This window comes from Myotis yumanensis, unplaced genomic scaffold (genome assembly GCF_028538775.1).
Source record: "Myotis yumanensis isolate MYYU_CA2020_CCGP unplaced genomic scaffold, mMyoYum1.0.hap1 SCAF_10, whole genome shotgun sequence".
Classification (NCBI taxonomy): Eukaryota; Metazoa; Chordata; class Mammalia; order Chiroptera; family Vespertilionidae; genus Myotis; species Myotis yumanensis.
The window spans coordinates 6,381,955-6,408,477 of NW_027223761.1; the positions used below are offsets into that span (position 1 = coordinate 6,381,955).

Genomic DNA, 26,523 nt, shown 5'->3' on the forward strand with positions numbered 1-26,523 from the left:
TGTGTGGAAAATGGGCTCAGTCATACCTAACTGCATGTGACTGTGAAGAGTAAGTTAGTGAGCAATGGCAGAGAAAGCTCATGACCCAGTGCCCAGCCTCTCCCTCTAAACTTTGCAGCGGTTCTCAACCTGTGGGTCGTGACCCCTTTGGCGGTCGAACGACCCTTTCACAGGGGTCGCCTAAGACCATCCTGCATATCAGATATTTACATTACGATTCATAACAATAGCAACATCACAGTTACGAAGTAGCAACGAAAATAATTTTATGGTTGGGTCACAACATGAGGAACTGTATTTAAAGGGCCGGAAGGTTGAGAACCACTGCGGGTCTAAAGGGTATAATTACTCACTTTCTCTTCCTCTTCCAGGTCCAGAAAATGAACGGAAAACAAGGGCGCCCCCTGTGGGTGAGAGTGGAACTGCATTAATGGCTCCCCTGGGCACGGCCTTTTAGATCAAGGAAGCCCCTCCCCACAAAGCCAGCACAGACCCAGCTCTCCGGAGAGGGCAGCCCCAAAGGCCTGGAGGGTTCATGGCCCAGGACCACTGCTACCTCTGCACGGGCGCTCCCCTCCTGCGGTCCTCACCCCACTTCCCCACCCCAAGTCCTCAGGAGGCCTCCTCAGGTGCCCACCTAAGCCTGCTCTCCTGGTTACTGTGTCCATGGCAGGTGGCACCGTCCCACGCAGAGCCTAGCCCCTCTGAATGTGTGCGTGCCTCCCCATCAGACTGCGAGGGCGGGTGGGAGCTGTTCCCGGGAGATGGAGGATCGCCCACACCTGGCTCCGCGCGCGCGCGCGCGCGGTCCCACGGGGGCGTCATAAATGCCTCCTGAATGATTCATTCACTCCTTTGGGAGAGGAAGCATGACCCCTAAGTGGTTAAGAGGAAGAGCTTCGAAGTCACACAGGCCTGGGTTCTAGTCTTGGTTCTGACCTTTGGCTCTGGGACCTTGGGGAGGTCATTTCACTTACGAGCCTGTTTCCTCGTGTAAAAAACGGAGCGGATTAAGTGAGACGATGTTGGCCTGCAGTAACCGCCCAGTCAAGGTGGGAGAAGGTAAGTATCCATTCAGAGGAGGGGTCTGGGGCGGGGAGTGCGCAGTGTCAGGATGCTTTACAGAAAAAGAAACTGAGGCCCAGAAAGGGAACAGGATAACCCGGGTGCGGCGGCTGGGGCTAGACTCTGCGCCCAGTGCTCGGCCTGCCTCTCGGAGCCCCTGGCGAGCACACGCCCACCTCGTCCCCGGGCCTGGGAGTGATGGCTGGGCTGGGCCTCCGGGAGACCCCGCCCGGACTCCGAGGCGCGCTTGGGGATCTTCGGCTCAGGCCCGGGAAGCGCCGCGCAGCTCCCCGGAGCAGGAGGAGCGCTCAGGGTTGTCGCTTTAAATTAAAGAGGGAGCGGGCGGGCGGGAGCGCGAGGGAGCGCGCAGCGGGCTCCTGGGAGCGTGCCCGGACTGCGGCGCAGCTCCCGTCCGCCGCCGGCCGGCTGAGCCCCCGGCCCGAGCCCCGCTGCTCAGAGGGAGCCGGCCGACACTGCAGGGTGGCGCTGCGGGCGACCGCCGGTTCATCGCTGGTGCATGCGCGCTGCAGGAAGCCGGCCAGGGACCGGGAGCCCGAGCCAGTGTCCACGCCGGAGCCGGAGCGGCGGCTCGTCGGCGGAGCCTGGGTGAGTACGCCCCCCCTCGTCCCCTTCCTCCCAGCGCACGGCGCGCCGACGCACGCAGGGCCCCCTCCCCGTGCTGAGGACCCCCGGGCTCCGCGCGTCTGCACACCCGCGCCGCGCTTGCACACGCACGCCCGGCACAGCGCACGCCGGGCGCCCTTCCCAGCCCGGCTACCCCGCGCACTGCGCATCGCACAGCGCCCCGCACGTCCGTTCCGCGTGTGCACACGCGCGGCTCCCCGGCCATTTACACGCCTCCCGGGTGCCCGCGCTGCACGCACACCGCGCTCACGTTCACAGCACCCTGGCTGTCCCCGCTGCTCCCCACACGCCTCTCCTCATACCCCCTGGGGGTTCCCGAGGCAGGGGTGCGGGCTCTTCAGGAAGTGCCCCAACCCTAAGAGGCATGTCGCACCCTGTCGCCTGGAGGCCCGGGAGCCCAGGGAAGGAGCCTCAGCCGCCCATGTCACCCGCCTGGGTCTGGGGCTCCCAGGGGCCCCTCGGAACCTTGGACTACACTGCTCTTTGGTGGAGGGAACTTGCCCGACAGACCGTGGATTTGGGATGAAGATGGGCTGGGGGTGGGGTGGAGCTTGAGAGCCTGGAGCCAGGCCTGTTGCGTGGAGGAACCCTGAGCCAGAGAACCTGGTGACCCCCCCTTCCAGGGGCTGAGAGGGACTGCGAGCCCCCCTCTTCAGTCAGTGAGGCCATCCCCACCCAGAGCGCCTGGGAAACCCGCACTTGGAGCGTCAGCCCTTCCCCCACCCGGAGGAGACAGGTTCAGAGAGAGGGCAGCTGTTGTGCTTCCTACTAAAAATGGGGAAACTGAGGCTCACCCAGACCAGGCCTGCGATCCACTCCAGGTAACTCAGCCAGACCCCACCTCCCCAAGATGAAATCTTTCCCAAGTCAGCCTGGGAAAATGGGGGCTCCCAGCCTGGGGTCCAAGCCTCCACTCTGCCTCTTATCAGCTCTGGTGCCTGTGGGCAGGTCATTTCCTGCACCTCCGTTTTCTTACCCACGCAATGGGCCAAGTTGCAGCCCCCTCAAAGGGCAGCAGGGAGGGTTTGGCAAGTCCTAGTGGCGTCCAGCAAATGCCAGCCACCACCACCCTAGCCATCTGCGCTGTGGTTTCTGTGGGCTTTGGGGAGGATGAGTAGTCGGATGTGGGACTCTCAGAAAATGGGAGCATTTGAGAAGGACCTCAAACCTACGGAGTTCCTCAGCCTGGGAGCCCCCATCTTCCCCAAGACCTGCTGGCTTCAGGGTGAGGGGACGGGAGCGAACACCTTGCTGACCAGAGCTGTGATCGGAGACACAATGAGCAAGGAAATGAGGTGGGAGGAGCGGAGCCATGGGGCCCCTATGCCCCTGCAAAGGCACAAAATTCCTGGAAAGCCATTTCTCTGACTAGCTCAGGAGGGGGCCTTGACTGTGGTCAGATTCTGCAAGGCCAATGGAAGTTCTTCCCACCCACCTCCACCCCCGAAAAGCCTAGTCAGGATGTGGCATGGTGGCCGAGAGCCCAGGCCCAGATCCATCGCACCTTGGCACCAGTCCCAGTGTTGTTACTCAGATGCTGAGTGACCAGGGGCCCCAGCTTCTTCTTCCTTAAAATGGGGGTCCATTTATCCATTCAATCATCAGATCTATATTGTGTGCCTACTACGGGCCAGGCACGGTGGTAAGAATTTAGCATCTATTGTGTCTGATTCTTAGAGCATTAGATAGGTATTGCCAGGTAGGTACGATTAAGCCTGGTTTTGAACAGTGAGCTGTTTTTAATGAGCACGCTCCATGCAGGTTAGGGTTTGGGGCTTTGGAGCTGGAATGGATAGATTGGGTGGGGAGCGGTGCCAGGAAGGAGATATGACCTGAGGAACTCAGATGCGGGTTTGGGACAGCTCTGGCTCCCCCCTCGCCCCTGTTGAGCCCCATTTCCTGTGTGTCAGAAGCTGGGGAAGCTCTAGTCACAGGCTGCCCTGGCCTTGGATATGCCTTTTCAGCATCTTGTTCTGAGCCAAAGCCGCAGCCCCTCTGCCTGGCAGACTGCCAGGCTGCCAGCGGGAGCCTGCTGGGGTTGTCCAGGCACAGTGAAATGGAGCCAGGGGGTCTTGGGCACAGTGAGTACTGCCATTAAGAAGGGTGCTTGAGGCAGAGCCAGATCTGGCTCGGTCTCTGTTCTCTGCTGACGGGTTATGTGGCTTTGGGCTAATCCACTGCCCTTCTCTGAGCCTCGCTGTCCTCCTCTGTGCAGTGGGGTTAATAATAGGATGTGCTCCCTAGGGGTCTGGGGGGCGGTGAAGTCCTTGGCACAGGGGCTGTGGCTACTAATAGAAGAGGCACTGGACCAGGTGGCAGGCATGGCTGCCAGGCCCAGCTCCACCACTGCTGGCTCTGGGCAACGCACTTAACCTTCCTGAACCTCCCGAGCTCATCTGAAGACCTGCTTACCAGGCTCCTGAACGGAGATGTCTCCAGGGGCCCTCAGGTTCTGGCAGCGAATGGAGGGAAGCGAGATCCAGGCCCACTGAGCAAGTGCCCTGTCTGAAGGGGCAGAGCCTACTCAGCTCCAGCTCGGGCTGTCTTCAGGGATTACAGGGGCTATAGACCTGCTAGCCCCAGATCTGACTTTTAACAGGAAGCTAGAATTTCTTTCTCTTCTTTTCTTTCCTTTCTTTCTTTCTTTCTTTCTTTCTTTCTTTCTTCCTTCCTTCCTTCCTTCCTTCCTTCCTTCCTTTCTCTCTCTCTCTCTCTCTCTCTTTCTTTCTTTTAAATAACGGAAGAACCAGGTGGGTGGGGGACACCAATCAAATCAGGAGATTAGCATTTAAGATTATTTGTCCATATGGTTTACACGTAAGAAATCCAACATTTTTCTTTTAAATATATTTCTTTATTGATTTCAGAGAGGAAGGGAGAAGGAGAGAGAGATAGAAACATCAATGATGAGAGAGAATCATTGATCGGCTGCCTCCTGCACGCCCCCCACCAGGGATTGAACCCGCAACCCAGGCATGTGCCCTGGGCCAGAATCGAACCTGGGACCCTTCAGTTTGTAGGCTAACTCTCTATCCACTGAGCCAAGCCGGCCAGGGCTTTTTATTTATTTATTTATTTTTAAGATATAAATGTTTAATGGGAAATTTACCAATTTTTAAATGTTGACGAGTCACTTTAAGACAAATAAAACACATCTGCAGGCTGGCCATGCTGCCCATGAGATTCCACAGCTCAAAAGAGGGGCAGGGGGGCCTTTGGGACAAATGGCCAGGCCAAGACCACTGTAGCCAATGTTTACCAAGCCCAACCACATTACCTCTCATTCCACCCTCCTGGCACCCGGCTAGGGCAGTTAGGAGCCCTGTTTTACCAATAAGACAACTGAGGCTCTGAGCTAGTGAGGGGCAGCTGTGCTCTGGCACTGTGGGAACTGCTGGCCTGGTGGGCCTGGGGTCCTTCACACCTTCACTGCAATCACAGCTCCCAGGCAAAGGGAGGAGGGGGTTGTGAGGGAGGGGGGAGAAGAAAGGTACGCAGTGTCGGGGTCTGGGGTCTGAGCTGGACCAGCCTTAGAGGAATGGGAGCCCGTGAACAGCCAGAGATCTGACAGCAGATTATGTCCCCAACCATGTGTACCTGCGGCAGGGACATCCCTAGCCCACGCTGCTGGCATTGGCCATCCCAGTACGGCCGGCCCCACTCTCACAAAGTCAGCTTGTGCCAGATGAGCAGGAAGGAAAGCCACTGGCGTTATTGGATTCCCAGCAGGGCAGAGGCAGGCTGGGACCGGTGTGCTCATGTTAACATGTGTCTCGGTACGCCCAGACTCCCTTCTGCCAGGAACTAGGGCCACCTTGGGCTTTGACACAGTGTCCTATTAGGTGTGCAAGTTCTCAGGAGACTTTTGAAACCATGTGCCCTCCTGCAAGTTGGTAAGAGGTAGGAGTGTGGAGCCAGATGGCCTGGATTGAACAGTTTCTTACTGTGTGGCCTGGGACAAACAACCTTACCTTCAGGCCTCAGGACTCTCCTCTGCAAACCAGAGATGGTAATAGTACCTACCTGTGGGGTTGCTGGAGGATTAAATAAGTAATATATATGCAAAGTGCTCAGGGCTGTGCTTGGGTGTAAGGAGTGCTTGGCAGGGTTCGCTATCATTATCATGATCTCCAGCCCAGGTCCCAGGAATGAGCTTCCACTTGGAGTCAGCACCGCCCTCCCATCACCATGACAACCCGCATCGCAGGGAGTGGGGGCATCAGCAGGGGAGCTGGGGACAAGGAGGCTTCTCCCTGGGCCCCCGCTCGGCCCTGCTTCTTGAGGCCTCCCGCCTGGGACTGGAGGCACTCCCGTATGTTCTGGATAGCCCTACTTGGATCGAGGCACCTCAACTTTTTGTCCTCAAAGCCACGGACTGGGAAGAACCTCAGGATTCTGTAAAATGCCCAGGAAAATGTTTGCCCTCTGATTGGACCTCAGTCCCAGTGGGGGGCTCACAGAATGCTTGGAGGGGTTACCAACAGGCCAGCCACGGCCAAGCAGCTTTTTATTCACACTGTGCCTTAGTGGTGTGTACATTTTTGTGAATTGGTGCAACATTTAAAAATCAAGAAACTGTACATAAACTATCCAGGCTTGTCTTTAAAGAGCCAGAGGTTCCAGCCATGTTGGGTTGGCATTCCCGGGAACAGAAAAGCACTCGATCCCTTAATCGGCAAGCACCCCACAGTTCTCACCCCCACGCTCCCTGTTTATCCCACCTCACATGTCTGTGCTACCTCTTTGAGCCACGAGAGACACAAACGCTGGGTGGGGCTTGTCCTGTCCTTCCGTGTCCCTTGAACTGAGACCCATACAGTTCATCCCGGCCTCCCCTTTCCACCACCACCACCCCATTTAGAACATGTCTGTGAGCAAATGTGCTTCTTAGCAACAACAATAATAAAACCATGAGCAGGCCCTGGGTTCAGGTAATGGCTTGTATGAGCTTCTAGACCTTGGAGGGTGGAGTGGGGAGGGGAAGGACGGGGAATAGGATATTGTGGAGATGGAGCCTTCCTTTTCCAGCTTAAACAAAAGCATTGGAAGCGCAGTCATGCGTCCCTTAATGATTGGAAATGCGTCGTTAGGCGATGTCTTCGTTGTGCAAACAACACAGAGTGCACTTACACAAACCGAGACGCTCTAGCCTCCTGCACACCTGGGCTGTGTGGTCCAACCTATGGCCTCCTGACTGCAAACCTATACAGCATGTTACTGTACTGAGTACTGCAGCCAATTATAACTCGCTGTGCTATGACATTATGGCAGCTATGAAGTCACTAGGTGGTAGGAATTTCGGCTCCATTATAATCTTATGGGACCACTTGCACATATGCAGTCCGTCTTACTGCCTAGTGAGCACCCCAGGGGGCGCCTGCTCTAATGACCAACAAAGCGTCGGTGCCGGTCAGCCTGGTGTTGGCAGGATGGGGGTGCGGCAGGGGTGCCAGAATTAGCAAACACAAATACAGTGCCCGGCCACTTCTGCATTTCAAATAAACAACGCATGTTTAGTGTGAGTAGGTTCCAATATTTGGACATATTTATAGTAAAAATGACTCTGAAATTCCAATGTCACTGGGCATCGTGTTTTATCTGGCAACACAGAGGTGAAGTCTTTGCCTGCTTAAAGAAAACTCCAGACACCGTTTTTAAAAATTGCCCTAGTTGTGTGGCTCCGTTGGAAGGAGTGCCATCCCATAAACCAAAAGGCTGGTGAGTGGATTCCTGGTCAGGGCACGAACCTAGGTTGTAGATTCCATCCCTGGTCCGGGTGCATCCTGGAGGCAACGGATCTATGTTTTTCTCACTTCCTCTCTCTCTAAATCGATAAAAATATATCCTTGGATGACGATTAAAAAATAATAATAAGGAGCACTTTCTGTTTACTTGATGGGATGCTGCCCGATTCATGAATTGTTGAATAAAGCCAACTAGGTCTTTCAAATATTAATAATAATAATTAATAACAATTTTTACAATGGCTATTTAAAAAAATAAAATAAAAACCACCTACTTTTGCCCAGGCCCTGCTCACGGCTCAGCGTGAGCTCTGGATGACAGGCCCAAGGGCACCTGGCAGGCCAGGGCACAGGGTTGGGGTCAGGGGCCCACGGAAGCCCTCTCCACTGACTCTCTTTTCCCTTCTAGTTTCAGCTACCGCAGCGGGCACCATGGCCGTGGATGTGGCGGAACACCACCTGAGCGGTGAGTCCCAGCGCAAGCATGCCGTCTCACAGGACCCTCCCGCCAGGCCTGGGGTGCGGGTGTCAGTGGGACGCCCATCATGGCCCTGTTTGACTGGGAAGGCCCATCAGTGACTTGCCCAAGGTCACATAGTGTTGAGGACACAGGGCTGGGGCCAGTCTGAAATCTCTTCATCTTTTTGCTCCAGTGGCTTCCTCTGTGGAAGTGTCTCCCTCCTTTTGATTCAAGGGGGTCCCCCAGAAGGGTTAGGGTTAGGGTTAGGGTTAGGTGCCGCTGCTCCCTAAAGATGAGCCTGTGACACAGAATCCACTTGCCAGGGCCGATCCTGGAGCCTCTCAAGTAGCCAAGTAAGAGGAAACCCAGGAAGGTTGACGTGAGATCCACAGGACATTCAACTCGGAGATCGCCCAGACCAGGGACGGCAAGTACCTGGGATGCAGCTCTCGCCTTCTCTGTGCGCCCTGGCAGGCACCGAGCTCGAGGATGGGGTCACATGACACCAGACCCACTTCTCCCCATCTCCTCTCCTTATGTTACTGTCCCCGTTTGCAGATGGGGAAAGGGAGGCTGTGAGGGAAAGGGTCAGTGAGTAAGGAACAGGGTCAGGACATGAGCCCAGGTCTCCTGACTGCTCCCATCACTCAGCTCCTGCCCTAGCGCGGCCTCCAGCCCAGGGCTGAGCTGTGCACAGGGACCACCTTTCCCAACCCCCACCAGGGATTCTCACCGGCAGGCTCCTAGGTCTTGGCATGGCCTGGAGCAAGTGATGGAACCTTTCTGAGCCTCCATTTACTTAGTCCGTGAGGCCTGCCTCAAGGACTGCTGGGAAGACTCAGTAAGCTAACCTATGCAAAGTGCCCAACACAGTGGAAACATAACTCTCCCCCAACTCCAGGTCTTTGCAGGTGTTGTTCCCTTTGCCTGGAGCACTTCCTGCCTCTCCCTGCCTCTCGGATGTGCTGTGGAGGTTACAAGCACAGATCTGGAGCAAGATCGACAGTGGATATCTCCTCTGTCCCTCAGCTTCCTCGTCTGTAAAATGGGGATAATAGTAGAACCTCCCTCACACAGTTGTTCTGAGGACCCAGTGGGTTAATACACATGAAGTGCTTGGAACAGAGTCAGGCAGATAGGAAATAGAAGGGAACCTGTTAGAACTCCAACTCCTCCTGGTCCTTATTTCTGGTCTCAACCTAGACCTCTCCTCCCTTGGGAATTCTTCCCATAGCGTCCTAAGGCTGGCACCCAGGATATGAATAAACAAATGAGCCTCAGTTGTCGTCATTTCATGTTACCTTCCTGAGGCTTTTCCTTTCATGCCCTCCGTCCACCAGGGCTCCGACTTCAGTCCCTCCTTTCCCCGGGTTCCTCACTCCCAGAGGAGTCCGGCTCTGCTTGGCCACCTTGCTGTGCCCATTGCTTGTGCCCGCCCACTGACCTGCCCTTACCAACATCCAGGCCTACTGTGCACGTCTAGGCAGGAGCCCCTCACGTATGCCCCTCACTCTGCAATTAAGCAGGTACATTCCCATCCCATCCCCCCACTCACCAGCCTCCATGGACAACCTTGACCTCCCTCGACCTCAGCAGGGCTGGCCCTGGAGCCCCGCTGTAGATCCTTGCTGTGGCCTCATTTAGACCACAAATTACATTCCAGCAACCGAAGTCAGAAGTAAATAGTGTTTGCTCCCAGCTCCTGCATCCTGATTTCTTGCTCTTCTCATTCCTCTCTAGCCCGCCCAGGCCTTGGCCATTTGATGTGTGATTTTTACATCAAAACCATGTTGTTATACCATGTTGGGGATTGATGTTTTTCTCTTTACATTTCTCTCTACATCATCACAGTGACATCCTTGTCATCCTCAAAGGCCAGGGCCAGTCCCTCCTAAGGCCGGGGTCAGACCTCCAGGCTGTTTCCAGATGGCTGCTGTTATAAATACAGCCCGGTGACTCACACCAGAGAGAAACTTGTGGGGACGTTTCCCTGAGAATAAATTCCCTGGGTGGCACCACTGGATGGGGATGTTTGGGGGCCATCTTTTTCCGGATGAGACTGGGCCCAGAGAGGCTAGGTCCGTGGTCGGCAAACCGCGGCTCGCGAGCCACATACGGCTCTTTGGCCCCTTGAGTGTGGCTCTTCCTAAGCCTTAGGAGTACCCTAATTAAGTTAATAACAATGTACCTACCTATATAGTTTAAGTTTAAAAAATTTGGCTCTCAAAAGAAATTTCAGTCGTTGTACTGTTGATATTTGGCTCTGTTGACTAATGAGTTTGCCGACCACTGGGCTAGGTGACCTGGACTTCCCACCCCTGTGGCCTTGAGCCCATAGATAGGTGTGTTCTTTTGCCTCAGCCTCAGGTCTCCTCTAGAAAGTAGAGGTAGAGAGCGCACAGGGTGCTAAGTGCGGGATACATGCCAGGGCTGCAGGCGGGGCCCCGCCCTTCTCCAGAATATGTTTAGCATGAATTCTGGCTAAAGTTGGCACAATCAATTTTCGGAGTATATTCATCATGCCAAAAGAAACCCCATATTCCATATTCCTCTCCACTCCCCTAACCCCTGACAATCACTAATCTGTTTTCTGCCTATATAGATTTGCCTGTTTTGGACATATAAATAGAATCATACAACATATGGTCTTTTGTATCTGGCTTGTTTCACTTAACATGATGATTTCAAGGTTCATCCATGTTGTAATATATAACAGTATATCATTCCTTTAAAGGTATTTTTTTTAAATTGACTTGAGAAAGGGAGAGTGGGAGAGAGAGAGAAACATTGATCAGTTGCTTCCTACACACGCCCTCAAACCTGCAACCTGGATATGTGCCCTGACCAGGAACTGAACCTGAGACCCTTGGGTACACAGGATGGTACTCCAACCAATTGAGCCACACTGGCCAGGGCAGTACTTCATTCTTTTTTATTGCTGAATATGATTCCATTGCATAGATATACTATATTTTATTTACCCATCCATCCATTAATGGACACTGTGTTGTTCTAGATGAGGTTTGAGGTAAAAATGGGATCATTTTTTGTCCCCCAAATCCCTTTCTTTTTTTCCCCCAAACCCCAAAAGGCTGCTTTGATTATCTGGAAGCCAGAGGTCCTCTGGAGGGTGAGGTCTGAGAACTCATAGAGGCAAGAACAAACCTATTTGTTTAAAGCCTAATGAATAGTTAACCACAGCTCGTCACCTGTTCTAGTCACGTTTTTGTGGGAAAGAGGATAAAAGCAGAAACCACAGAAGAATGTCTTCTTATTAACATGACCCCCAGCACCTAGCCCCTAGCCTACCACACAGCAGGCACCTAGTGACTATTAATCCAGTGCTAAACCACCTGCTCCCGGGGTGGGGTCTGTAACCACAGAGGGGCCCCGGGGGCCCACTAATGAGAGGCTGCTTTTGCCTTGTAGTCATCAAGAGCCCACCTGACTGGGAGGTGGGTGTCTACGCCGCGGGGGCCCTCGCGCTGCTGGGGATCGCCGCTGTGAGCCTGTGGAAGCTCTGGACATCGGGTAGCTTCCCCAGCCCCTCCCCATTCCCCAACTACAACTACAGGTACCTTCAGCAGAAGTACGGCGAGACTTACGCAGAGGCCAGGCAGAAGGTGAGGCTTCTGCTCTTGTTTTTTTTTTGGGGGGGGGGACCCCCTCCTAGCAAATACATTGTTCCTTGAGCTAGACTGACAGGCAAGCACTTCCCCTGCACCACGCTGACTTCTGTGCATATGCCTAGCTCCCCCTTCACCCCCCAACAATCCAGTCCTGGAGCGGGGGGAGAGAGTGTCCATCCCCTTGGAGGGACAATGCTACGATTCCCTCGATGTCAGTGGTTCTCAGCCTTCTGGCCCTTTAAATACAGTTCCTCATGTTGTGACCCAACCATAAAATTATTTTCGTTGCTACTTCATAACTGTAATGTTGCTACTGTTATGAATCGTCATGTAAATATCTGATATGCAGGGTGGTCTTAGGCGACCCCTGTGAAAGGGTCATTCGACCGCCAAAGGGGTCTCGACCCACAGGTTGAGAACCGCTGCTCAATGTGAAGCTGGTGAAACAAACAGGCCTCTCCTTCCCAGCTGAATATGCTCAACCATTTCTGACTTCCCTTGCTCTTTTTCCTTTTATTAACATTGTTAATAACTAGCTAATTACACCAATAACACTTGTGAGTGTGCAGACAAGAAAAGGGCCTCCTTTTCCTTATTGTCACCTTCCCACAATTTATGAGCAGCACCTGGTAATTAAACCCCAAGAGGGTTAGCACCTCTGATTCAAAGAGCCCTTCTGTTCAAACTGAAGACAAGATGAGCTACTTTCAAGGCTACATTCTTGCATACCCCTCTTCCTGTGGTTTTAAGGACTCTCGAGGCTTCCCCTCTTGTAGGTGCACACGGAGTTGTGTGCCCCACGCCCCCACTGTCCACTCAGGATCAACCTCCACTCCCTCTCCACCTCGTTCCCTCCTGGTTAATTTCCTCCTGTGAACAGGGCCCTGGTCCTGTTTCATATCTCCAGCCTAGCCCAGTGCCTACTTGTTGAATGAATCCATGAATACTTGTTAAATGAATAAATGAATGAATGGTTTCAATTTTAAAAACCATCCTGTGAAAAATATAGTGCGTCTCATAAAATGTATATACAGACTGTGAATAATTATAAAGGCAGTGCTTATTAAAATACAGTGGGGCCTTGACTTACGAGTGTCCCGACTAACGAGTTTTTTGAGATACCACCTGTCTCTCTGGCCGATTTTTTGCATTGGGTTGATAGAGTAATTTGAGTTAACGAGCTCCTTAACAAGCTCGGTCTCAGAACAAATTAAACTCGTAAGTCAAGGCCCCACTGTAAGAAGAAAAACCTCTTTCCCAAATGCCACCACCCTGAGGCAAGCAAGAGTTAACCGTCTTTTTAATTATTAGCATTTTTATTTATTTATTTCCAATGTTTTCTTTTTTTTAAATAGTACCAGCCACTTTGCTTTTTAAAAATCTTTTTTTAATATTTTTTAATTGATTTCAGAGAGGAGAGGTAGAGAGAGATAGATACATCAATGATGAGAGAGAATCATTGATCAGCTGCCTCTTGCATGCCCCCCACTGGGGATCGAGCCCGAAATCTGGGCATGTGCCCTTGACCAGAATCGAACCCGGGACCCTTCAGTCCACAGGCCGATGCTCTATCCACTGAGCCGAACCAGCTAGGGCTCCAATATTTTCATCGAACCCCCCGCACCTAGTCTTTTTTCCATGCATAGTCTTTACACAATGAGTGTCATTTCTACTTAGAATTTTATTTTTTTTAATATATTTTTATTGATTTCAGAGAGGAAGGAAGAGAGAGAGATAGAAACATCAATGATAAGAATCATTGATTCACTGCCTCCTGCCCGCCCCACACTGGGGATCGAGTCCGCAACCCGGGCATGTGCCCTGACCGGGAAACGAACCATGATCTCCTGGTTCATAGGTTGATGCTCAACCACTGAGCCACACCAGCTGGGCTAGAATTTTATACTTTTCATCTCAATTATACCTGAAGCATTTTCCCATGTTGTGGAACACCCATTATAAATATCATGTTAACATTCCTCTTTATCCGCCATGATTTACTAAATGCCATCATGAATGATGCGATGAGTGTTTTATAGGTAAAATTGTGTCTTCATTGGTATTATGTACTTTGAATAGATGCCCAGATCTTGAATGACCATATCAGGGAGTACAAACATGTACAGGGCTCTCAGTATATATTGCTGAATGTTTCATCACTTGATATTTGGCAGAGAATTTTTCTGACATGATGTAGATACCAGAGAGCACAGCCAGAATCTGTTCCCAGATCCGGGTCCCACATGCTGACTCATTTGGGGTTTCAGAAAGGACTATCTGTCACTCTGTTGGGGGAACTGTCAACTGGCACAACATTTTCAAAGAGCATTTTGGTGACAAGTGTCAAACGCTTTCAAAAGGGCTGTATTCTCTAAGTCAGGATTTTACAAAAGCTCCTCAAGGCTGCATTATTTATAGTTGTGAAAAAAAAAGAGAAACAACATAAATGCTTAATAGTGAGGGAATTGTAAAATAAATTATGGCTGTCTACTCAGTGGGAAATTTGGGGGGGGCATTAAAATTGTGGTCATGAAGGCTATGCAGCAACAGGGGAGATGCTTGTGGTACAGAGGCTTCTGTCTTCTCAAATATCGAGGTCAATTTAGACAAAAGAAAATTTGAATATTAGGGTGAGTGTGACCCAACATGAAAGTTTTCTCATGCTGCAGACATTTTTGGAAACTTCCTTCGAGGCTGCTTGATCAGCTATTGAGTAGCTGATCTGGACACTGAGATTGCTAACTCTCTTTCCTTTTTATAAACATCACTGCAGTGCACATCTCTATGTAGGGAACGCAGTCTTTACAAATAAACATTTTGAGAAAATGCTCTCTTGCATCCTGGTGACAGAGAGCACTGAGTGATGTGAATGACATAAAACGGGGACCCTCTGAACTCAGACACGCCCCATTTTTGCAGAAGGGGAACCTGGAGGTGCCTTGAATGAGCAGGGATTGCCGCACCTCTTTGCCCTCTCAACACCATTGCCCTTGTGATGCTCCCCTACCCCCTTTTCTCACCTGCAGAGAGCGCCTGCCTGGAGTACCCGTCGGGCCAGTACTCGGGGACCACCCAGTCGCAAAGGCAGCCTCAGCATGGAGGACACCTTTGAGGCCATCAGCGAGCTGGGGCCCCTGGAGCTGATGGGCCGGGAGCTGGACCTGGCCCCCTACGGAACCCTCCGGAAGTCCCAGTCAGTGGACTCCGTCAACTCCATCTCCTCCGTGAGCAATACCTTTGGACAGGACTTCACGCTGGGCCAGGTGGAGGTGAGCATGGACTACGACGCCGCCTCCCACACCCTCCACGTGGCTGTGCTGCAGGGGAAGGACCTCCTGGAGCGGGAGGAAACCAGCTTCGAGTCCTGCTTCATGCGCATCAGCCTGCTGCCTGAGGAGCAGATCGTAGGCATTTCCCGGGTAAGTGGGAGCTGCAGGGTGGAGCAGAAGTGTGTTCAGGCCCTCAGTTCCCCCCCCCCCGCCCCCCCACCTTGCAGGACGGTCTGCAGAGCCAGGCAGGATCTGAGGAGGGCGCTGGAGAGCGGGTTTGGATGCTGACCCCAGAGCCCAAGGTGATGACTATAGGGAGGACAGGGGACAGCCAAGAGGCTAGTTTGGCCAAAGGAAGGAGAGACGTAACTGAAGATCATGAAGACCCTGAATGCTGAGGTCAGGATCCAGAGGTAGGCTTTCTCCCCCAGAGGGGGAGAGAGGGGAGAAGGAGCCCTCAGTTCTCAAGCAAGCGATTGGGTAGGGAGCATGGCTCCCAGAGAGCAGAGTGAGAGGAGCTTGCCCACAGCCCAGGCAGTCATCCAAGAGTGTGGTTCAGGGAACCTGGAGGTGCTGGTAGATTTATTCCCAAGAAGGCAGGCTTCTTACATCCCAGCCCAGCCGATCCTAGTGAGTGGGTGGCTGCCGCAGGCTGGGCAGCCCCCCAGCTTCAGGCAAGGTACCAGGAATGAGGGCTCCTCTCTTTAAATATCACCAGGCAGTGACTAAGGCAGCTTCCCACGGAAGAGGAGCAGTGCCCGCAAGTGCACCTTCCCAGGGTCCTGCCCACAGCTTCCTGGGAGGAGACCAGTGGAACCCACCAGGCAGGACTGGGCTTGGAAACTAAGTCAGTGCAACCTCCCCTAGTCATTCCATCCGTCTGTCCATCCCACAACATTCAGGCAGCTCTGGGGGCTGGGACATCCATGGCCCTGGACTCCACAATTATCCATACTCACTGCATGTGGCCCAGAGCTAGACTTGGACACATGCAAGAACAACGGAGACCGGCTCAGCTAATGCATCGTGAGGGTTCTATGGAGCCATGGCCACTGGGATTGGGACTTCGTTGGGGTCAGATTGTGTGAGCTTTCAATGCCAGGCTAATAGATCGGCCCCCGCTGAGGGGACAACAGGGGCCTTTGAAACCATCACAGCTGAGCCACCCAAAGAAGGATTCGCATTGGGGTTGTGGGGACAGCAGAGCCAGGACTCTAGTTAGCTTAGGTCCCAGACTCTCCATCCAGTGCTCTCCCCCTGCCATGGCCTCCAGGACCCTGGCTGCCACCCCCTCCCCACCTTTGACGCGCCCTCCACGGCCCTTTCTCTCTGCAGATCCAGAGGAACGCCTACTCCATCTTCTTTGACGAGAAGTTCTCCACCCCCCTGGACCCTGCTGCCCTGGAGGAGAAGAGCCTGCGGTTTTCGGTTTTCGGCATTGACGAGGATGAGCGGAACGTCAGCACGGGCGTGGTGGAGCTGAAGCTTTCTGTACTTGACCTTCCGCTTCAGCCCTTCAGCGGCTGGCTCTACTTACAGGATCAGAACAAGGTAAGTCCGCCCACCCGTCCACCCGCGCAGGGAGTGTCACACACACACACACACACACACACACACACACACACGCACGCTCCAGAGGAGGGACCCATTGTCCTCTCCAGCTCCCCGAACACCAGCATCTTTAGGAAATGAGAGAAAGAGGCCTGAACCACATTCACAGAGGCTCCGTTCACTGCATGCAAATGAGAAACACCCTGATCACTGTTTACAACTCTTCTACTGCTCCTGCCTCCCAACCTGTAGAAGCTCTACCCCTACAGGGCTTCGCTGAGGGGAGTACTCCCCTGGCCCTGACGTGAGGTGTTTCAGACAGAGGCCAAGCTGAAGTTTACCTTTATCCGTGTAAGAGTGGATGTGCTTGGGAGCATTACTGTTATTTAAGCAAATGATCTACTACATAAACGATCTATTGTGCCTACCACGGAATGTTCCCCTTGGCCACGTAACTGCATGTGGATGCTGCATTTGACAGGCAACCTCCGGCCTTCCTTCCAAGGCAGGACCCACAGTGGTGGGAGGGAGGGATGGTGCCTGCTTCATGGAGTGGGGAGGGGCCCTTTCCCAATCCCAGCAGCCGAGTGCCCTGGTAGGAGGGGCCCCAAGAACAGCAGCTTCTCGGTGGAGAAGGAAGCTTCTGACTTTCCCTGGACCTGTCAGGGGACAGAAGTCCTCTAAGCCACCTGCCCGTCCTGCAGGCCGCCGACTCTGTAGGCGAGATCCTGCTGTCCCTCAGCTACCTCCCCACGGCCGAACGCCTCACCGTGGTCGTGGTGAAGGCCAAGAATCTCATCTGGACCAGCGACAAGACCACAGCGGGTAAGGCCCAGCTGGCTGCCTGGCTCCTCCGTGGGGCTGGTGGCACCTGTGGTCCAGCTGCTAAGCCCTGGGCACCTGGACACATCTATGGGTTTGGGGCACGGCGCCAGGCTCCCCACCTCCAGCTCTGGCTGAGCTCAGGAGCCGGGCACAGCGGGAAGACTCGTCTAGCTGGGGAAACACGGGAACCACAGAGGGAGGCAGGGAGCCCCTACAGGGAGAGCGATGGGAATCTGAGAGCAGAAGGCTGGGGCACTGGGAAGGAGCCAAGGTGGGCACCCACCTCCCAGAACTGCAGTTCATGGTGGAGGCTCCGTGCCCAGAGGCTGGACCGCATTTCAGATCTCAAATGGGGGCGAGGGCCACTGGGATGGTGTGTGTGCCAGGCAGGACCCAATGCCCTGGGTCTGCAGGAGCCTCCAGCCCCAGGTAACAGATGACAGAGGACTGGGGAGCCCAACCACCTGGAGCCTGGGAGAACCCGGGGTCCAGGCAGGTGCAGCGAGGATACCCAGTGGGCGGTAGGTGAGGACAGACGGAGACTTGTTATTTCAGAGCCCCACACCGTTGAGTCAAACCCTGCTGAGCAGGTGCCGGTGACTCAGCTGATGGCTGCGCTCCGACCATTTATAGAAGGAAAAGTGGTGGGTCTGCCAAGTCCCCTGAGCGTCGTGCGAGAGGAACACGCTTCTGGGCTGGGAGGCACACTGCCCGTGTCCAAAGCCCAGCTGTTCTCCTCTGCGCGTGAGCCTCAGCTTTCTCATCTATCAGACAGGAAATAAAGGACCAGTGGCAGGACTGCAGGCGATAATGGCAATCGTGAAGGTTTGGGCAGTTTAGAGCTAGTGGGCCACGGCGATGGGCAGGGCTGTGTCCGGTAAGTGTGGCCCTGGCCCTCACCTCCACCCCCTCGTCCACCCAGACCCCTACGTCAAGGTGTACCTACTGCAGGATGGGAGGAAGATGAGCAAAAAGAGGACGGCTGTGAAGAGGGACGACCCCAACCCAGTGTTCAATGAAGCCATGATCTTCTCGGTGCCAGCCATTGTGCTCCAGGTGAGGGGAAATGCACAGGGGTGGGGGCCAGGCCAGGTCGCCCCGCGGCTCTGGGGCCACTTCATCCCCTGCAGCCTAGCTTCCCGGGGCTCCTGCAGGTGCTGATGGTTTGCCTCAAGCCACGTAGTCAAGAAGCATTTATCTAGCACCTACTAGATACCAGCCCTATGGTGGGTGTTGGGGACATGGGCCCTGCTTCCTGGGTGCCTACAGGGGACAGGCAGGAAGGTCCCTAAGCAGTCCTCATCCACTAAGAGCATGCCAGCTGTGGGCGGTCAGGGCCACCTTCTGCAGGAGGGCTTAGCTAAGCTGAAGTCTGGGGGAAGACAGTTCCCAGTGGAGGAAACTGCAGAGACCTGGAGCTGAGTCAGGGCTGGCCCAAGGGCAGAGTTCTGCCCGAAATCTCCCGAGGTTCTACCTGCAGAGGCTCTGCTGAGCTCCCCACACCCCTGTGGCCTTCAGGAGGTCACCCCCTACCAATAGAGATATCACAGACCAACGGTGGGGAGACTGCAGAAGATAGGACCTGGGCCACGCCAGTGGTCCTGTTTGCATTCCTCAGAGCATGGGGAACTCACCACCTCCCCTCACTACCACCTTCCATCCCGGGGCATTCCCGACAGTGAGAACGTCCTTTTGTGCTAGGAGCCGAAGCTACCTCTTTTTTTTTTTTAATATATATTTTATTGATTTTTTACAGAGAGGAAGGGAGAGGGATAGAGAGCTAGACACATCGATGAGAGAGAAACATCGATCAGCTGCCTCCTGAACATTCCCCACTGGGGATGTGCCCGCAACCAAGGCACATGCCCTCGACCGGAATCAAACCCGGGACCTCCCAGTCCGCAGGCCGACGCTCTATCCACTGAGCCAAACGAGTCAGGGCCGAAGCTACCTCTTAGCCCTGGGGCTGCATAGAAACCCCCTTAACCTCCCCTCCGGGACACCCTGTCTAAATTTGAAAGCCCAGAGGTCTGCCTCAGTCCGGGTGTTCCTGACCCAGGCAAACATCCCAGCATCTCTGGGTGGTCCTGGGCGTTGCTGCCTTGCCTTGCCACCCTCCTGGGAGAGGCTGCCTATCTAGCCCTGCTTCCCCCTGGGTGGTCATAGTGCCACCATGCCACAGCCTCCAAGGGCCAGAGACTTCTTGGGAAGCTCTGGCTGGGCTCTAGTTTCAGCTTGACTACTTCGATCTCAAGCAGTTTCTTTCCCTTCCTCAGTTGTGTCCAACCTACGGTTATATTAGGAGGAACAGCAGGCATTCTGACGTCTGACTGTGCACAGGCACCTTCGTAAGTACCTTACATTCTAGCTCATTTTCTTCCAAGAACAGGTAGGAACTACTATGATCACCATTTTACAGATGGGAAAACTGAGCCCAAGTCACTGTCCAAGGTCATGCAGCAAGGAAGTGGTGAGGCGGCATCTGCACCTGGGCCCCCTGGTGCCGCCGCTGTGGAGGGAGGAAGGCAGCAACAGAAGCCTGTGGGCTTAGGTGGATCAGAGATGAGGATGTAGAGAGCCGTGCCTGGCACCCCGCTGGGGCCCAGGAGCCGTGGAGGACCTCTGGCACGGCCCCTGGTCCCCAGCACTCACGTCATTTCTTCCTCAGGACCTGTCTCTCCGCGTGACGGTGGCTGAGAGCAGCAGTGATGGCCATGGGGACAACATAGGCCATGTCATCATCGGGCCGTCAGCTAGTGGCATGGGCACCACACACTGGAACCAGATGCTGGCCACGCTGCGCAGGCCTGTGTCCATGTGGCACCCCGTCCGGCGAAACTAGCAGCTGGGGCAAGGCCAGGAGGGGCACTTGAGCTGCCTGGAGCCTGGCGCAAGCTCCGGGGTGACACCCTTCTCCATTGTCCGGCTGGAGCCATGAATGCTGGGGTCCCCCGGTGGACTCCCCATGAGCCAACTCGGTCCCTCGATCTAGACTGCAGTGGAGAAAGAGTCAGAGTTTCTCCCATGAGGACCAGCTGTAGCTGGACACTGACCCATTGTTCTCCCATTTTGAGATTCCCCAACCGGTCTGCCCCTCGGCCTGGAGTGACCTTGGCCTCAGAGCTCCTCGTATCCCACCCTGGCTGGGCGGCCAGCGCCACGCTGGGCCATGCACTAGAACAGAGCAAGTCTTGGGGGCCGGGCGCTGTGCAGGCACCAGCAGGCGTGACATGAACAAGACACAGACCTCTAAGACGCCAGGAAGACAAGAGCCTCTGTCCTGGTGTCTGCTCAGTGTGAATGGTGGCCCAGCCAGGCAGGGCTTGGTGGGGGCGGGGGGCGAGGGTACGGGGTCTGCGGGACGACATGGGAGCTGTGGATTGAGGGACAAGGAAAAGAACTGAGAGTGACCCAGCCTGAGCATTAGGGAGGTGGGCTTCTCTGCACACAGTCCTCAGCCCACTGTGGTGGACACAAGGGCCTCTCTGGGCAGGAGAAGAGACCAAGAGACCAGGCCGAGCAGAGCCCCGCAGGCCACATGGGACACTGGCTCAGCATCATCCTCTGAAACCTACTCCCTTGAACCATGACCCTTAGGAGACCCAGAGGCCTGGACCCAGGCCCTGTGTTTAGTCCCTCGCACTCCAGGCCTTGGTTTCACGGCATTTACTCGAGTCCTTCCAGGCCAGGCCCTGTTGGGCAGAGATGTCGCAGCCTGGGGGGGACTGCGGGGTGGTGGGGCGGCCAGAACACAGACAGCAGGGGATCTGTGGGCGAGGCCTTTGGGGGCTGCAGGCCCCTGAGAGGACACGGGGGATGGAGCAGGAGACCCTTGGGCTGGGCCTTGGAGGGAGGGGCAGCCTGAGCAGTGGCATCGAAGGACAGTTAAGAGGGGTCAGGACAGACTGTGAGGCTGGGAAGGCAGTGGCTCCTAGGGCACGTTCCCAAAGCAGGACCCTGAGATGAGGCTTCAAGGGCACGGGGTGTCAGGGGACAGCCCTCAGGAGAAACCAGTTGGGGAGAGAGGGAGCCGGGGCAGCGAGCAAGCTGTGGCTTCCAGAGTCTAGCCTCGGCCTGACGGCTTGGGGAAGCTCGGAGTGTGAATGGCACCCAGAGGGGTCCTGCTCCAAAGGAAAGGGGCTTGGCTGTCACCCCCACATGCATCATCTTTGGCTTCTGCCCCACCCCCAGCGGGAGGAAGGGTCACTGGCCGAGGCGGCTTCCATCCTCCACAGGCAGCTGTGCACCTCTCATAGCTGAGGCCTGGGTGTCCCTGCTGGTTCAAAGGGATGGGGGGGAGTGGGGGCAGTATCTACTCCATGTGGCAATCCATAGGGAGCACATGGGCTCTTGGGCTGGCTGCCTCTGGCCCTGGTGAGCCAGGGACACCCAGGCCCACTGGTTATCCCCAGTGATGTTGGCAGGAGAGGGTGGCTGGACCACAGTGGGAGGCCCAGGGTAGCCTGGGGGCTAGAGGCAGGACTGTGGCTCTCCCCATGTGACACAGCCAGGGCCCGGCATCAGGAGGTCTGCACGGCCCAGGCCAGCATAGGGTCCGGGGACACACAGCGGGCGAGCCTCTGCAGCCGGGGAGAGCCCAGACTCTTCCTACCCCAGGGCTGTGCAGTGCAGGCCATGACTCCCCGCTCCCCTCTCTTCCCTTCCCTCTAACTGCATGACATGTTGACTGTGCACCGGATGGGCCTGGTGGGGACTGGGTATGCTGACTGGAATGATTCTAGAACCAAAATAAAGTTGGCGCAGGAAGGAGGGGGCTTCCAGAAGCCCTGCTCGGCCTGAACACCTTCATCTCTGCTTTAGGAACCAGGGACTCAGGCCTGGGCTTGTGCTGCCCCTGCTGCGGGGAGGGGCAAGGAGGGGTGGCCCCAATCTGGTTAGGGAGACCATGACTAGGACCAATGCCATCATACTGCTTGGGAAACTCAAGGGGCCATGAGCCAGGCCTGGTGGGGAGGATGGCAGTGGGGACTATCAAGGAAGGCTTCCCGGTGGTGGTGCCAAACAGCCTTCAGGGCAAGAAATAGGATAAAGCCAAAAAGGGTGGATAAGGCCCAAAAAGCATTCCTGGCAGAGGGAAGAGCATAAGGAAAAGGGCAGGAGCAGGGGTGGACAAAAACTTGGCTTATGTCAACCTTGCTAAAGTCTTTAGGGCAGTGGTTCTCAACCTGTGGGCCGCGACCCCTTTGGGGGTCGAACGACCCTTTCACAGGGGTCACCTAAGACCATCCTGCATATCAGATATTTACATTATGATTCATAACAGTAGCAAAATTACAGTTATGAAGTAGCAACGAAAATAATTTTATGGTTGGGGGTCACCACAACATGAGGAACTGTATTAAAGGGTCGCGGCATTAAGAAGGTTGAGAACCACTGCTTTAGGGGAAGATGGGCGCGAAGAGACCCAGAGGAAAGGTCTGGGGGCAGAAGGGCTGTACGAGTCAGTGAATGCTGGTGTGCCGCCTGCACCTCTAACACTTGGAGGTAGGCACTGTGTCATCTCCTTTTTGTAGATATGGAAACTGAAGCTCAGAGAGGTTAGGTAACTAGCCCAAGATCACACAGCCTAACAGGCTTAGAGCTGAGATTCCAGCTCAGGCTCCAGAGCTCATGCTCTTAATCACTAGGCAGCACTGCCCCCTCCCCAGCTCCTGAAGAGTGGGACTGAGGGGAAACGGAGCCCCTCTGGATCCCAGGCTGTTACGGTTTCCCCCTCCCCGGACCTCCCCTGAGAGATCACAGCAAGCATGGGAGGAGGAGGATCTGGGTGGACATTCCCAGCACCCCAGGTGGCCCGCCCACTCTAAGGCCTGACTGTGAAGAGCTTCTGTGGAAACTCCTCCCAGCACAGGGGAGGCAGGTAACCAACCAGCCGGGCTGTTGCAGGAGCCTGTGAAGGCTGACGCCAGGGAAAGCTCAGAGGCCATGGAAACATGAGCCCTGGCTCTGCAGGGCAGGCAGACTGGACACGTGGAGGGGGGAGAGGAGCCTCCAGGCAGGGGAACTGCCCGCACATGGGTGGCATGTGTCTAGGGACAGAGACCAGGTGTGGCTGAGCTGAGGAGACTTTGTGTCCGGGTGGAGACCGAAGGTCCTTGTCCTGCTGGCAGTGGGAAGCCACAGACAAGTCCTGGGCAGAAGCAAGTCAGAAGGAGGGAGGCAGGAAGGGGAGCCCTCCAAGCAGCTTTGGAAACGGGGGACATCAGCAGGCTGCTCTGGCTTCGTGAGGGGAGGTCCAGGCTGCCTTCAAGTTCATTCAACAGGGCCCAGACCCAGCTGCTCCCATCTCTTTCTGCCTTTTCCCCCTTCCTCCAACCCCGGGCTTATGGGCCTGCCTGGAAGGTCCCAGGCCCCTTCGGTCAGGGAGCCTTCAGCGGTAGACTGAGCCCCACCCAAGAGGACAGGTGTGGAGGTTGCGGACCTGACCAGCAGCTCTGGCCAGGCAGGCCCGCATGTGGGAGGAACAGGACCAGCTAGTTTATCGCCCACAGCGCCTGCAGCTCCGACTTTCCTTCCTCTCTCCTGCCTGCGGTCGTCTGGGACTGCAGACACCGGAAGGGACGATCCAAATGGCTACATAAACACCAAGACTGGGTCACGGGGCTCCCTCGCGCCCCACCCTCTCCCACCCCATAATCAACCTTCTCCCCCAACCCAGAAGGGTCCATAATGGTGAGGCAGGAGAGGAGGCGGGGCAGAGGGCTGCGTCCCCGGCCCTGGGCTCCAGTCAAATGGCCACTGAGGCTGAGCTGGTCTTGGGGAGCCCGACAGAAGAAAACTAGAGAGAAGAGGCCCTTTGGGGTTCTGCCTGCCACACACCTGTGTCTGCTGCTTACTTGCTGTGTGATAAGTCCCTTCCTCTTGAGCCCTTCCCCAAGAATGAGCACATTGGATAAAAGTCTCTAGCGGCCCCCCATACTGTGACTTCTGGGGCTTCTGTGTCTGGAGGCTCTAGAGCCCCATTGCCTGGGTTAGAACCCAAGCTCCTCCACTTACCAGCTATGGGATCTTTGAGCCTCAGTTTCCTCGATTGTCAGAGTATAAGAATTACACATTTCATTGGATGGAATACAATGACACATGCCAGGTATCTGGCCCACAGTAGGTGCTCAGTAAACGTGAGGTCGCGGCTTTGGGTGGAGGAACTCTTGGGACTTGGTGTTTGGGATGAAAGGGAGGGAAGGTACACGGGGAGGTGTGAGGAGCCAAGGGCCTGTGTCCCCAGCCAAGTCATTTCAAGGGCAGGACTGGACTCTGAAGTTCCACGGCCCTGGCACCCACTTTCCCTCCCCTTCATTCATCCATAAACACCCCACACCCCAAGCCAGGAACCCCAAGCAGAGCAAGTGATGACGGTGCAGAGCCACCACACGGGGGCAGCAGAGACTCAGCTGGAACAGAAGGGGACTCCAGGCCTCAGGGAGGATGGGGGTGGGGGTGTCAGAAAATGGAGCAGATGGAAGCAGGAGGGTAATCACCTGTCTGCTGACCCTGAACTCAGGTCATGCGCTGTATTCACTCATGCATGCAACCATTTGTTCCTTTATTCATTTCTTTACTTTCCTTATTGAGTCAGCCAGCCTGCCTGCCTTCCTTCCTTCTTTCCTTCCTTCCTTCCTCTCTCCCCTGGTCCATCATTTTCCTTCTCTTCCCATTTGTCCAGCCAAGCAGTCAATTGGACATGACATCCTGAGCCAAAGGAGGGCCGGTCTGGCAATCTCTGTGCTTCTGGGGTCTTTGGGGCTGTGGCCCACTGTTCAGGGTCCCCAAAGGACTCTGGGCTTGGGACCCGTGGGACTTTAAGAGGCTGAGTCACCCACAGGCTGGCAGCAAAGGCAGCCACACAAAACAGTATAACAGTAAACAGTATAACAGTGCCCTGATGGGCCGACTGACCTGGGCCACCTCCTCACCCCAAAATAAACTCCAGGAAAACACTGCTGTCCAGGGCCCAGCAATGTCTGAGATTTGGGGAAATTCCTTGCCAATCAGGACAGGTTTTCCTGGCCCTAATCTCCCTCTTGCAGAAGCGTGAGCATAGAGTGGGGGTGAAGCTGGGGTTTAACATCAGTAGATCTGAGGGCTGAGTGAACTCAGGCATGTGAGGTGTGATGTCGGGAGAGAGTGCGGCTTTGTGGCCAGACCTAGGATTCTGCCTCTTACTAGCTGTGGATCTTAGACAAGAACGTAACCTCTCTGGGCCTCAGGTACCTCATCTGTGAAATGGGGCTAACAATCCCCACCTGCCAGGGGCAGTACCTGCTCAGGGTTAGGGATCCATTCATGGGTGCTGCTATCATTAGGAAATGTTCAGTGAAACTGGAAAGCATGACACACACCGAGAGTGTCAACGTGATTATCCCTATGGCAACCAAGGCCAAATGCCTCTGCCTGATCCTCGGCTCCCTCCACCCCAGCCCGGCCTCACCTGCCTTCCAGCCTTGCCACCCAAAGCCTGATGACAGCAGCAGTGGGGAGGACGTCTTTGGGGGCTGGGGCCCCTCCCCACCACTCCTAGGAGCGGAGAGCCCTGCTCAGTGGCTATACACCAAGCCCAGTGCCAAGTCACTGCCCAGCCCTGTGGCAGTTTCGGGGAGGGAGGAGCACCTGAAGGGTGGGGCAGTCCTAGGATGCTCCTCTATCCAGGTGAGGCTCTATTCCGTCTGCTGACCAGGCCCTGGGTGAGCTTGGAAGATGAGTCAGGGTCAGGGGTCTGGGCTCGGCCTCTGGGCAGGGTGGGGCAGTGACACCTGCCCGGCTGCCTCTTTGGGTCACAGTGAGGTTCAAAGAAGGCTGAGGGGGCTTTTTCCACAGGGGGACATCGTCATTGATTTTTAGAGGGGCGGGGTAGGAGACAGAGAGAGAGAGAGAAACATGGATTGGTTGCCTCCCCGCTAGAGCCCCAACCAGGGCCGGGATCCAGCCCTAAACCTAGGTATGTGCCCTGACCGGACCCGCCACCTTTCCCTGCACAGGACGATGCTCCAACCAACTGAGCCACACCGGCCAGGGCAGAGGGTGCTTTTTCATGTGTCGGGCTTTGAACTCCATGCAGGTGACATCATGACCTGAGTGGGGGCTGGGGGGGGCGGGGTGCAAAACCCAGAGACTTCTGCCCCGTTTCCTTGAGCTTCAATAAAACCACTCAGTTCAGCATCTGGGGAGGCTCTTGTGCTCATTCTTTAGATTTCAGTTCTGGTTACTAACAGGGGTGGGAGGTCAGGTTCTATATGACACCCGAAGTGCTCCACTGTCCAGTCCCACCCCAGCACCAGCTCCCCCAGCCACCTCGCCCTCAGCCACAAGGACTGTGA

At 55.2% G+C, this 26,523-nt stretch overlaps 1 protein-coding gene across 3 annotated transcripts; it reads left to right on the forward strand.

Moving 5' to 3' along the window:
* The first annotated feature begins 887 nt into the window (after positions 1-887).
* Positions 888-26,271, forward strand: SYT12 (synaptotagmin 12). Of its 3 annotated transcripts, XM_070427628.1 has the most exons (9): positions 888-1,062; positions 7,864-7,920; positions 11,344-11,537; positions 14,570-14,962; positions 16,148-16,363; positions 17,068-17,188; positions 18,111-18,244; positions 19,465-19,536; positions 19,857-19,935. In XM_070427628.1, the coding sequence occupies exons 1-8, from the start codon at positions 1,023-1,025 to the stop codon at positions 19,516-19,518; spliced, it is 1,209 nt and encodes a 402-aa protein (XP_070283729.1). In that variant the 5' UTR covers positions 888-1,022; the 3' UTR covers positions 19,519-19,536; positions 19,857-19,935. The 3 variants fall into 3 exon arrangements, with proteins under 3 accessions (XP_070283729.1, XP_070283726.1, XP_070283728.1); XM_070427625.1 differs by lacking the exon at positions 19,465-19,536 and having other exon boundaries at positions 890-1,062; positions 19,857-26,271; XM_070427627.1 differs by lacking the exons at positions 888-1,062; positions 19,465-19,536 and adding an exon at positions 1,466-1,671 and having other exon boundaries at positions 19,857-26,271.
* The last annotated feature ends 252 nt before the right edge of the window (positions 26,272-26,523 follow it).